Genomic DNA, 12,860 nt, shown 5'->3' with positions numbered 1-12,860 from the left:
TTTATTTTCTTTCTGAGAATCTTTTATTTTTTTCTAAAAGTATAACTTCACAGAAATAATATACTAGAACTTTATTCCAACTATAGACCTATAGGTAAAGAAAATGAGTGTTAAGAATACTAAATAATTTGTTAGAATTCACCATGTAAGAAGTGATAGAATAAAATCCTGGCTTGACCATTGCTGTATTACTTAACTGTAGAATAAAATACATGAAAGGGCATGATGCTGGGGCATAGAGATACTGGTTGAGCATATCAACCAGAATCTAAAGAGAAGGGGTAGTGTCATTGCATGAGTTAGCTGGCACTATTGAAATGACACTGTTGTTTGAATTTAATTGGAAGAATATAATGTTTTTGTTAAATTAATTTTAATAGTGTATGGAAAGATTTCAAAAACTGTATTCTAAGTCCTTTAAATTAAATGCTCTCAGAACATATTTGCTTGTCTTAGTCATATAACTTATACATACCGTATTTTCTTTGTGTCAAATTATCATAATGTGACCCCCCCCCTTTTTTTTCTAGGTTGTAGGCCTATACCGATTATGTGGTTCAGCAGCAGTCAAGAAAGAACTTCGAGAGGCTTTTGAGAAGGATAGCAAGGCAGTTGTTCTGTGTGAAAACCAGTACCCAGATATAAATGTAATAACAGGTAATAAATGAACGTTATTTTTTGTACTAGTTTTTTTAAAAACCACATTTGCAAGAAAGAGAATTTAAATACTATTTTGCATCCTAAATTTAATTTGGTTTTATTCTAAAATTTTTCTTTTTCTTTTTCTTTTTCTGGAAACATGACTGGGTTATTTTCTGTGGAGGGATAATAAAACATGCACATAGTTCATGCCCTAAAAAATCCTACACATTTTTTGGGAAAGTAAGATCTATGTTAAAGTAGTTGTAGAGGCCCAGAGCCATAGTACAGAAGGAACTTGGCCTTGCATGCAGCTGTGTTGGCCAGCCAAACCTGGTCAATTTCTGTCTTCACATATGTTCCTCTTAGTACCACTAAGAGTGATCCCTGAGCATAGAAACAGGAATAGCCCCTGAGCAATGCCAGGTAATACCCTAAGAAATGAAAAAAGTGATAACTAAGTAGCTAGTAGGAAAAAAGGGTACCTTTTCTTCATAGAGAAGTAAAACATCCGAGTTCAGTTTGACTAGCTTAGGTACAGTTAACAGCATTGGCTGTCTGGCTAGAAAATTTAAATTTATTCACTTGTTAGAAGCAATCCATCCAAGATTTTTTAGTTAGGGAGTAGAATCTTTATAGTCTTCAGGCATATCATCTGGCAAATATGTATGATAGATTGAAATTGGAAGAGGCCAGTGGAGGGAAAACCAAATTGGAGATTTTGACTGCAGTCTACTAAAACATAATGAGAGCTAAGGGAAGCTTGTAATAGCAGAAATAAAATAGAATAGACTCGAAAGAGAGGGCCAGAACAAACATGACTTTGATACCCTGTTGATTTGGTACCATTAGAAAAACTAAGAAAGCCGAGAGGAGATCCAGAGATTGCTCAGGAATGAGCATTCACTAGACCCAAGTTTGATCCCTGACACTGCTGACTGTGGCCCCGGAGGTCTTCCTCCTCCTCACCCAAGGATAACTGGGTTGCCCTAGTGATGTGGCATAATCGGATTTGCTTGAATAAATCTGCATCCTTAGATCCTAGCACTGAATCACTTGACCAGTTGACCAAGTTTTGCTGGAAGTGCCCCTTGACCCCTGCTTGTAAGGCTTTCCTTCCTGTCCCACCTTCAAGGAATAAAGTTGAGAGGAGAGCTACTCCTTTTTTTTTTTTTTTTGAGGAAATGTAGAAAAAAAAGATATGAATTTTCTATCTTTTCAAACTTAAATTGCACTTGAGGTTATAGTAGGTGGATCAAAGTGGATATATCAAACAAAGTTGAAAGAACAGGGTGGAGTAAAATTGAGCCTTTCAAAGAATTTACACAAGTGGTGAATAAAGCAAATGGATAGTATGGAAATACACTTTCTGTATATCTGAGGAACGGGGGTGGGAGGTGGCAGGGGTGGAAAATGGTAATTTGAGCATCACTGGCGTGTAGTTTTAGTTAATGTCTTACAATTGTCCTTGAAGTATAAAAAGAGAAGAACTTTGGTGATCACCAAAGTCTGGAGACTGTTGGAAGAAATAGTTAAAAGAATTAAGAGGAAAGAAGTCAAAAAATTTGGGAAAAAAGTAACAACAGAATTCAGGAAATACATGGTGTAGTATTATTCTGTATGGAACTCATCTAGGATGAAAAGGGCCGTTGAATTTGGCCAGGAGCTTTTTTTTTTAAAAATTCCATGTATGTTTTTTGTTGTTTTACTTTTTATTATTAAAGTTGCTGAGCACTTATAAAAGTAGGGAGAATAATTGGAAAATCCTAGTACCTATTATGTGGTTTCCCTAATCAATACATGAGCAACTCTATCAAATACATATTATCCTCACTTGATTCTTTTTGAAACAAAACTCAGGTGTCCTGTCCTTTCACCTATAGGTGCTTTAGTTTATAACTATATATTTTTTGTAGTTTTTTTTCTACATATTTTGGTAGTTTCTTTCTCTCTACTATCCGCTACATTTTTCTTGCCGTATGGTGTTTTATTGAAATCAACAAATGAACCATTTTATTCATTTATTTAAGAGATACTTTAACATAGAAACTCTCAGGAAATTACCCGTAGTGTTTTTGATATGCCAAAAACAGTAATAACAAGTCTCACAATGGAGACGTTACTGGTACCTGCTCGAGAGCAAATCAAACAACAGGACAACAGTGCTGCAGTGCTATATATAGAATATTTGGCCCTTTTCCCCAACTATTCCATTTCATTACGTTGTTTTCAAAAGAACCTAGAGCTATTTTCCACTCCACCGTCCCCACAGCCCTGCCTAGAGCTATTTTTATTCTTGGTAAAATGCCAATGAAATGACTTAAGATTTGGCTGAAAAATATTATTGGAATTGCAATAAATTATATATAAGATCTCATGGAGACTCAAGGGAGAATGGCAGTGTTGATTTGGGGGAATTAGCAAACAAGGGCATTACTTACAACTATTAAATACACATTATATGACAGACATTCTCTCAAGCTCCAGAGGCAAGAAAACTAGACATACACTATCTCAGTCCTTGTGAAGTATGCATTCTAGTAGGGGAAGCATTGGTAATCAACCTATGAATAATAAGAGTAACCTAGCAGTGATGAGTAAGGCACTGAGAATGATAGTGATAGGAGCTAGTAGTTAGCTTGTCATTAGCTTGACAACTTCTTGAATGAGGGTTGTCAGAAAAAAAAATAGACTTGGTCTGGAGAGATTGTACAGGGATAAAGGTATATATGCCTTGCACGTGGCTAACCCCACTTTGATGACCTGTACTGCTTGTCATTCCTTGAGCACCCCCAGAAGAGATCCCTCAGCACAGAGAAGTAAGTGCTGAGTACAGCTAGCTGGGCCCCAAGAGCAAAAACAAAAGCAAAAAAAGAAAAGAAAGTCTCTGTGGAGTGCCCCTTGGAAGACCTGACACCAGAGTTCTGAGAAATAGAGATAATTTTGTAACTGAGAGCAAAATAGAGTAAAACAAACCAACCTCTGAGATGTAATTTTAGTGATTAGAATACTTGTTTTGTTTGTTTGCTTTTTATGTGATGATACATATGAATCGTCTGGGGAATGAGAATTTTCTTCTATAGTTGGCTTATATAATATAAGCAAGCTTAGAGGCATATTATATAGTTTTATACTATCTTTTACAAAGCAGTTTAAGAGATGCAGCCAGAACCAGTTCTTTAGTGGGCCAGAGAGATAGTCCAGTGGAGAGGGCACAACCCAGGCTCAATCCATATGGTGCCCCAAGCACCACCAGGAGTAATTCCAGAATGCAGAGCCAGGAGGAATCCCTGAGCATCGCAGGGTGTGACCCAAAAAGCAAAATATAAATAATTAAAATTTAAAAAAAGGAACCAGTTCTTTATTTACCTGTAATTTCCTGTATGTTATTCAAATATATGGTAAAGGAGTTACTGTGTTGCATTAAACAAAATTTTACATCATAGGTTTATTCCAGATTTCCTTTTGATAACTTCTGTGGCATTAAACATTATTACCTAAGTTGCTGTCTTAAGGTTTTTTTGTGTCCTAAATGTTTGAAAGATGTCAAGAAGGCAGTATGGCTTAAGATATTCCTGTCTGTCTGTCATTACATTCTTGGAATGAGGACATGCAACTAATTTTAAAATCAGTGAGCAGTTACAACAGTGTTATATCACAATGTGGTATGAGTTGTAAAATTTCTGCCATTCTATAAAATCTTTTGATTCTTTTACCTGTGAGCTCAGATGATAGAAATAGAGCTATAAGTTTTACTTCTTTGAACATAATGCACATTGAGCATGCTTTTAGTGCTTGATATTTGTTAATAATTATTCTCCTTTATTTGCCCTCAGGTTATGGTAAGTAATCTTGAGTTTGGATTAGTTGAAAATTCTACTTATGTTAATGGTTGTTTAGAAAGCATAATGGTATTTAAAATAAATGTTTTCCTAAGTTATAAAGTTATCTTTTCTGGAAATCTTTTAGGTTTTAATTTAATATAATTATATTATAGGGAAAGTCTCAAACTACCAGAGCATAGAGAGTTTTTTCTGGAATAACAAGTCTTGCCTTGTTGAGGAACAAATACAGAATTTTAAAAAATTGTACCCTGGAGGGTTAGTAGTGCCTTTGTTTGACTGCTATAGAAATTGCATTTCCATTTTCTAATTGTAGTGCAGTTGTCCTCATTACACTAAATATAGCTCTTTAATGTGGTTAGATTTAGACTGCAAAACTAACAACGTAAGTCAAGATCACATGATATAAGTTCAAGAATAGGAGTAGACAATGATTGCGTGTCTACAAAATGCACTATCATCCTCATCAATGTACATATATCATGAATACGTACATGATACGTACGTATTTTTGTAGCAATGGACTTTTATATATATAACATTTATTTATGTATGTCAAGGAAGAAGTTTGATCAACATTTCCTTGTTTCCCTAGTGCTATTTTTCTGTTGAGTAGAATATTCCCCCTCACTGTTGGGTAGAATATCCAGGCTCTTTAAAGAACAGTTATCTTGAGACATTTGGCACAGACTTATTCTTCCTCTGCCTTTCCTAATTAATATCAGGTGCGTTACACTTGAGCCATCCCAATTATTCAGTGAAGACTTCACTGTGTTACCTATGGCTATATTGTCAAAGTCCTAATAATATGTCAGTAGTATTATTGTACAAATGACCAAGCATTTGTGTATCAAGATCACAGATGCACAGTAATCTTGTCTCCAGTGAACTTTATACCAGTTCTACTCTAGTTATGACCTAAGATAAGTTGGTTTTTATCATCATCCAAAGTCTTCTCTCTTCTCTCCCACCTTTTCTCCCTTTCTCCCTCTCTTTCACTCTCTCTTTTTCATCCCTCCCCATGTGTATACTTATTTTAAAAGTATGTTTCAGGCTCAGGCTAACTCAGTGGTAAAGTGTACATCTTGCACGGGATCTGGTTTGATACCTGCACTTCAATAAAAAAAAACAAAAATATATGCTTCTGTCTTTAGTGCCAGTGTTTTGTTCAAGAATTTTATCTGTATTTTTTTTTTTTTGTTTTTTTTTGGCGGGGGGTTACACCCTTTGATGCACAGGGGTTACTCCTGGCTCTGCACTCAGAAATTACTTCTGGCGGTGCTCGGGGGACCATATTGGATGCTGGGAATCGAACTCAGGTCGGCCGCGTGCAAGGCAAACGCCCTACCTACTATGCTATCGTTCCAGCCTCCCCTCCCCCTTTTTTGTCTGTATTCTTAAAGAGCATTTGTCTTAGTTTTCTTTTCATGAGATAATTTTTTATATTTTAGTATCAGGGTTGTACTGTTATAGAATGAAATGTAGAATGTTTTTGAGAAGAGTGTGAAGAATTCAGTATTTGATTCCAATATTTGGGAATATTTAGTAAAGACTTCTGGACTGGGATTCTTTTTTGTGAGAAAACTAAATATATGAATTCAGTTATTTGTGGTATCTGTTCAGATTTTGTACTTCTTTATGAGTCATCTTTTGTAATTTCTGTTCTGTGAATTCATGCTTTTATCTGAGTATTCTAATTTATTGACTTAGTTTATAGTTTTCACTTATAGCCCTCTATTTCTATAAAGTTGGTAGTAATATCTACCTCATTCCTGATTTTAGTCATTGATTGACCCCTATTCTAGCTTTTTTTTTTTTTGAGGGGGGTGAAGGGGTGATGGATAACCTAGTGTAATGATTTTTGTCAACTTATTTTTCATCAATTTTTTTCTTTTCAAAGAAACAGATTGCAATTTTGTTTTTTTCTCCGTTGTTTTTCGTATTATTCATTTTATTAATTTCAATTGATGGTTATATTTTTCCTTTCTTCTATTTTGAGTATTATATGTCCCACTTTTGAAATGAGATCATTCATTCAAAATATCCCTGCTTTACTAATTTAATGCAACATTTTCCCCCAAACTTTGTCTAAAGTACATCCCATAAATTTTGATAGAATGAGGGTTTTTATTTATTTATTTATTTGTGTGGTTTCTGTGTGCATGAATGTGTGTTTGTGTGTGTGCGTGTGCATGTGCCACTGTGTGTGTGTATGTTTTGGACCATACTCAGTTGTGTTAGGGCTTATTCATGACTGTGCTTAGGGATCAGTCTTGGTATGCTCAGAGGACCATTACGTGGTTTTGGGAACAAACTCAGGTCGGCTGCATGCAAAGCAGGTACTTTGCCTGAGATAATATCTCTTGAGCCTTGAGTTTTTATTTTTAATAAGTTTAAAATACTTTCCAAAATGCCTTTTCTTCTTTAACCTAGAATTATTAAAAAAAATGTTAGCTTGTATCAAAGTATTTAGGATTGCCTCAATATCTTTGTATTAGTCATTTCTAATTTAATTTTGTTTGAAATCATAGAATTTGTTTCATATTACTTTTAATTGTTTTTATATTTATTTGAACTTAAGTAAATTAAGTCTAACACACAATCTCTTGTGGTAAATGTTCCGTTTGAGTCCCTGAAAAGAATGTATTCCAACGTCGTTGGATGTGGTATACTGTTCTCAGTACAGTCAATTGATTGATGATGTTTTTCTAGTTATCTGTCTTTGTTTTCTTTTTGTTTGTTGAAATAGTAATGTCACGTTTTCTGATTATAATTGTGGTTTGACCCCTTCCTCATTCCCTCTTTTCCTTTAAAGACTTCAAATATGATGTCACTCCAGTTTGCTCTACAGCTCACTGATACTCTTGTTTTTATCACTGTTTCTAGAGCTGTGTCTTCAAATAACTGATCTTCTAATAACTGGTCCACTTTCCTCCACCATTACTATCACCCTAGTGTGCTCTATTCTGATTCTGCCACCACCCAAGCTTCCTACTGAAAACCAGTTCTCAGTTTCTGTTGCCTTGGGGCATTTGTTGTAACCTTTCTTTATTTCTTTATATCCCTCAGATGAGAGATCACTTTGTGTGGGTCCCTCTCCTAACTTCACCCAGCATTATTTTTACTTTCTATGTCTCTTTTGACATAGTCACTTTTTCTGTTTTTGTTTGCTTGTTCAGGGGTTACAACCAGTAGTTCTCAGGGCTTACTTCTGAGAACTATGTGTGGTGCTGGGAATTGAACACTGATTGGCACGTGCAAGGCAAGTACCTTATGTACTGTCTCTCCAGCCCTAGTCAGATTTTCTTCTAGCTTCTTGAACATCTGAAACACTACATAATAATTTCTCTTTTTTTGGGGGGGGGCCCATCTGGTGATGCTCAGGGGTTACTCCTGGTTCTATGTTCAGGAATTACTCCTGACAGTGCTCAGAGAACCACATTGAATGCTGGGGATCGAACCTGGACTGGCCACATGCAAGGCAAACACCCTACATGCTATACTATCACTCTGGCCCCTGAAACACTACATAATAACTTTTAATGTTCTGTATACTAATGATATCAGTTGCATAGTTTCTGGGTCAGTTTGTTGATTTTTCTTCTCATGATAGGTCTGATTCCTTAAATATGTGCTTTTTTCCCCTTTTTTTGTGATGCTAGGAATTGAATTTAGAGTCTTACATATGATAGGCTTTTGCCTGCTAATTCTTTATTGGATGCCATACTTTGTTTTACTTTCCTTGATGTTGAATATTTCTGTTTTCCTGTTAATACTTCTGAGCTTTTTCTGGTATGCAGTTATGTCATTTAGAAAGAGTTTGATCCTTTTTAGTTGTGCTTTTAAGCAGGATGAGAGAAGTTTTCAAATTATGCTCTTTTCTGTTCATTATTGATCTTTACTAAAGCAGAATTCTCGTACACATTTATATCTATTTCCTATGACCGTTATAACAGTTAAAACAGAAATATATTATATTTTGGTTTTAGAAGCTTGAAAACATCAGCAGGATGCTGGTCCCTGTGGAGCTTATGGAAGTATCCTTCTTTAATTCTTCAGCTTTTGTTGATTTTTCAGATGTTTTTCTGGCAAAATTTGGTTATGTTGCTTGAGGTCTTTGTCAGATGCATTTTCTGGCTTATAATGCATTCCTCTAATCCATCTTCACACAGTGTTCTCATAGTATTTCTTTACGCCATCTTCCCTCTGTGTGTGTGTCTTTGCCCAAATTTCTTCCTTTTCAGAATGGTATGTGTGATTATGCCCCATCTGTGATCTCTTTTTAACTCAAATGGTAATATTCCAAAGTATGAAGGATTATAAATTAAATACATGAAATTTGGTGGGGGAGACACAGTTCACACCATAATATTCTGCCACAGAGACATGAATTATGAAGCTTTTGTCTTCCTTTTCTTTTCCTTTTTGGGTCGCACCCGGCGATGCACAGGGGTTATTATACTCAGGAATTACTCCTGGTGGTGCTGGGGGACCATATGGGATGCTGGGAATTGAACTCGGTTGGCGAATGCAAGGCAAATGCCCTACCCGCTGTGCTACTGCTTTAGCCCCAGCTTTTGTCTTTAGTTGCTTGGAACAGATACACTGGGTGAGCTCCCAAAATTGTTCCTCTGCTTTGGGTAGTTCCTTCCTTGCTGTGTGCTGATCAGATTAAAATTTAGGAGTGATTTTCCTGGTACCAAGATATCTATCTGTGCATTTCTCTACTATTTAATGGTCTGTCCTGCAGGCTTTATCTGCTTCAGCCTTCTTTGAATCTAGTTCCTTTTATTCACATTGCTAGAACTACTAGCAAAATGTTTCTACTTCTTCCTTGCAGTGTGGAAAGTCCTTCTGGTGAGTAAATTTGGACTGGAAGCTCTGGTTTGTTTTTCAAGTCTGTATCTTTGTTACCTCTTGAGAATTAGGAAAAAAATTGTATAACTTTATATCAGTATGAATTTGTGGACTTTAAAATAAACTGGGCTCTGGTTTCTTTCCACTTTTTCTCCTGCCTCCATCCTCTCTTATTAACTCCCTCTCTTCTTCCTTTCCTTCTCCAGAGTATGGGGTATTGCATAGCTTCTTTCCTCAAATATCATTTCACCCATGTGCATGTGAATTTGCCTCCTTACTTCACCAAGAAAATAGAAACCATCAGATGACCGGTTTATTGTGACCAGGGCTGCAAACCTGTATTTCACTTCACCAACAGAATAAGATAATCTCCCTCACATTTTGCAATGATTTCATTTCCTACTTATGTTTTCTTTTCTTCCTTCCTCTTTAGGCATTTTGCTCAATTGATTACTTTCTTCCTATCTCTCTGTTTCTCTAGGATCTTAAAAGCTTTCTCTTTTTTCATTTTTAAATTGTCTTTACAGAAGCATTTAAATGTATAGATCTCTCCTGTCTTAAAACAAACTAAACCCCTTTTTGGTCTCTGCCCTTCCTTTGCCTTCTGTAGTCATCCACTTCTATCAAAGCAGATTTCTGAAGGACTTTATGTTTCCTTTTCTTTCTTTCTTTTCTCCCTTTCTTTCCTTCTTACTATTGTTATAATGACAGGAAAGTCATACACAGGCCTAGTGTGGTGCTCACCAGGAGTCCTGTGCTCTAGTTGACGCTTGCACACTTGTGGCTGTGGTGTTCACATCTTAGCCCCTCACTCCCCCATCCCCCACTCCCCCACCTGCCCCCCTGCCCCCCTACCCAAGCACTGGGGCCTCTTATAGGAGAGGCACTAAAGAGCAAACTCCCAACCTCCAAAACACATACTTGCAAGAACAGTTCATTTTTGCCTCTGGGCCATCTCCTGGCCCTTCTTTATTTCTGAAAAGTTCTTTTACTTGCTAACCAATTGCATCCTGATTTTGTGTCTATCCTCCCCAAACTATGCTTTTGTGCTTTGCTACCTTTCTTCTCTGGTGGACATTCCCCCCCTCCCCCAGTCCTTAAATGTTTTTTCTTTTCCCAGTCCTTAAATGTTTTTATCCCCAGATCATTGTTTCTTATACCTAGTTACAAGGCCCTGTTGCCTTAGATTCACAACACAAATTTGTTCAGAGCACAGGAACACAAGTCCTGACCCTGGAGATTATGATTTAGTACAGCTGGCATGGAGCTCTGTAATCTTTTTTTTTTTTTTAAGATCCTTAGATTATATCAAAGTGCAGCCAAGTTGAGAAACTCTATTCTCATAAATACCATTCCGACCTAACTTAACTATTGTTGGGTAGTTTTGATACAGTTGATTCCCGAAACATCCTTGGCTTCCTTGGCAGGATGTATTTCCCCCACTCTCATCCCTGCCCCTTCTTCTGACTCACTCCTTTAGTTACTCTCCTCAGTCACAGCTGGAAGGGCCACTTGTCACCCTCTTCAGACTTGCTGTTTCCAGAGCCTTCTCTTAACAACAGACCCCACACATCACTCTATGTGTGTCCTTCATCATCTCTGTCCTTCCCAAGTTTACACTGGTCATCATCCATTTAATCATGTTACATCGATGTCCATAATATCTTTCCCAGCCTCAAATCCTTATATCCAGCAACCTTGGATCCCACAGAAAGCCTGAAACTCAATATGTTCTTCTCCCTAAAATGTGCTTTTCTTTTCTCCTGCCCTAGCCTCTCCACTCTCTTTCAAGTTATGACACTACTGTCCAAGTAGGTACTCAAGCCTCAAACTTAGGAAAGACACATGTGACTACTTTGAACCATTGGTATTCTTTTTTTTTTTTTTTTTTGCTTTTTGGGTCACACCTGGCGATGGACAGGGGTCACTCCTGGCTCTGCACTCAAGAATTACCCCTGGCGGTGCTCAGGGGACCATATGGGATGCTGGGAATTGAACCCGGGTCGGCTGCATGCAAGGCAAACGCCCTGCCCGCTGTACTATTCCTCCAGCCCCACCATTGGTATTCTTTTTTGTTTGTTTGTTTTTTGGGCCACACCTGGTGATACTTAAGGGTTACTCCTGGGTCTACCCTCAGGAATTACTCCTGTCATTGCTCTGGGACCATATGGGATGCTTGGGGTAAAACCTGGGTTGGCCATGTGCAAAGCAAATCTCTTACCCACTTGTTGTTGTTGTTGTTGTTATTATTATTATTATTATTATTATTTGCTTTTTGGGTCACACCCGGCAATGTACAGGGATTAATTCATGGCTCTGCACTCAGGAATAACTCCTGGTGGTACTCGGGGGACCATGTAGGATGCTTGGAATTGAACCTGGGTAGGCAGTGTGCAAGGCATATGCCCTACCCACTGTGCTATAGCTCCAGCCCCCCTCTTACCCACTTGTACTATTGCTCTGGCCCTATATAACATGGTAGCATTGTTATGCTTTTAATATTAGTTAAAATTCTAGAATTTAAAGTTTCATATAATTAGTTTACAGTTAATGTTAGTGTGTCTTTCTTGTTTGCTTGCTTTTTTTCAGTGGTTCTGGGACTCAAACCCAGGGCCTCAAACATACAAGGCAAAAGCTACCACTGAGCTGAATGAGGGCTAGAGACTGAGCACAGCGGCCACTCAACACCTTTATTGCAAACCACAACAGCTAATTAGAGAGAGAAAACAGAAGGGAATGCCTTGCCACAGTGGCAGGGTGGGGTGGGGGGGAGATGGGATTGGGGAGGGTGGGAGGGACACTGGGTTTACGGGTGGTGGAGAATGGGCACTGGTGAAGGGATGGGTTCCAAACTTTGTATGAGGGAAGTATAAGCACAAAAGTGTATAAATCTGTAACTGTACCCTCACGGTGATTCTCTAATTAAAAATAAATAAATTAAAAACAAAAAACAAAAAAAACAAAATAGTGGGAAAAATCAGGTTTGTGTGGTGTTGAGGTAAAATAAGTTTTGCTTTGAAATTTACAAATGTAACAATTTTACTGGGAATAAAGTTGATTAAGCAAGAATTTCAAATAATACCAATATAGAACTATTGATATTAGTTTTGTCCTTCTATTTGAAGACATATAAAAATAAAGAAATTGAACTGGTGGCCAGAAAGAACACAGCTCATTAGGTTCTTGCTTACATATGGCTAACCGGGGTTCAATACCATGCACTGCGTATGTTCTCTGAGCCTTGCCAGGAGTGATCCCTGAGCACAGAGCCAGGTGTAAACCCTAACAGTATACTGTGTATCCCCTAAATAAAACAAACAAGAAAGAAAAAAAAAAAAAAGCTACCACTGAGCCATATCCCAGGCTTCTATGGCCTCTCTTTTTGTTTTGTTTTGTTTTGTTTTTTGGGCCACGTTCAATGGTGTTCAGGGCTTACTCCTGACTCTGTACTCAGGGATCACTCCTGGCAGAGCTCAGAGAATCATACTGTGCTGGGAATCAATCCAGGGTCAGCCATGTGTA

General features: G+C 37.5%; 1 protein-coding gene across 5 annotated transcripts in view; it reads left to right on the top strand.

Moving 5' to 3' along the window:
• The window catches only part of SYDE2 (synapse defective Rho GTPase homolog 2), a 55,052-nt gene that overhangs the window by 27,620 nt on the left and 14,572 nt on the right, over positions 1–12,860 (top strand). For all 5 annotated transcript variants that reach the window (XR_008630340.1, XM_004603631.3, XM_055140601.1 and 2 more), the window contains exon 4: positions 531–657. Coding sequence is in view for 4 of the 5 variants with exons in the window: in XM_004603631.3 (XP_004603688.3) it covers positions 531–657 (127 nt within the window). In the remaining variant the exon portion in view is untranslated. The remainder of the gene's footprint in view (positions 1–530; positions 658–12,860) is intronic.

This window comes from Sorex araneus, chromosome 5, assembly GCF_027595985.1.
Source record: "Sorex araneus isolate mSorAra2 chromosome 5, mSorAra2.pri, whole genome shotgun sequence".
Classification (NCBI taxonomy): domain Eukaryota; kingdom Metazoa; phylum Chordata; class Mammalia; order Eulipotyphla; family Soricidae; genus Sorex; species Sorex araneus.
The sequence above is the reverse complement of the archived record's forward strand: the minus strand, read 5'-3'. Positions and strand labels throughout refer to the sequence as shown.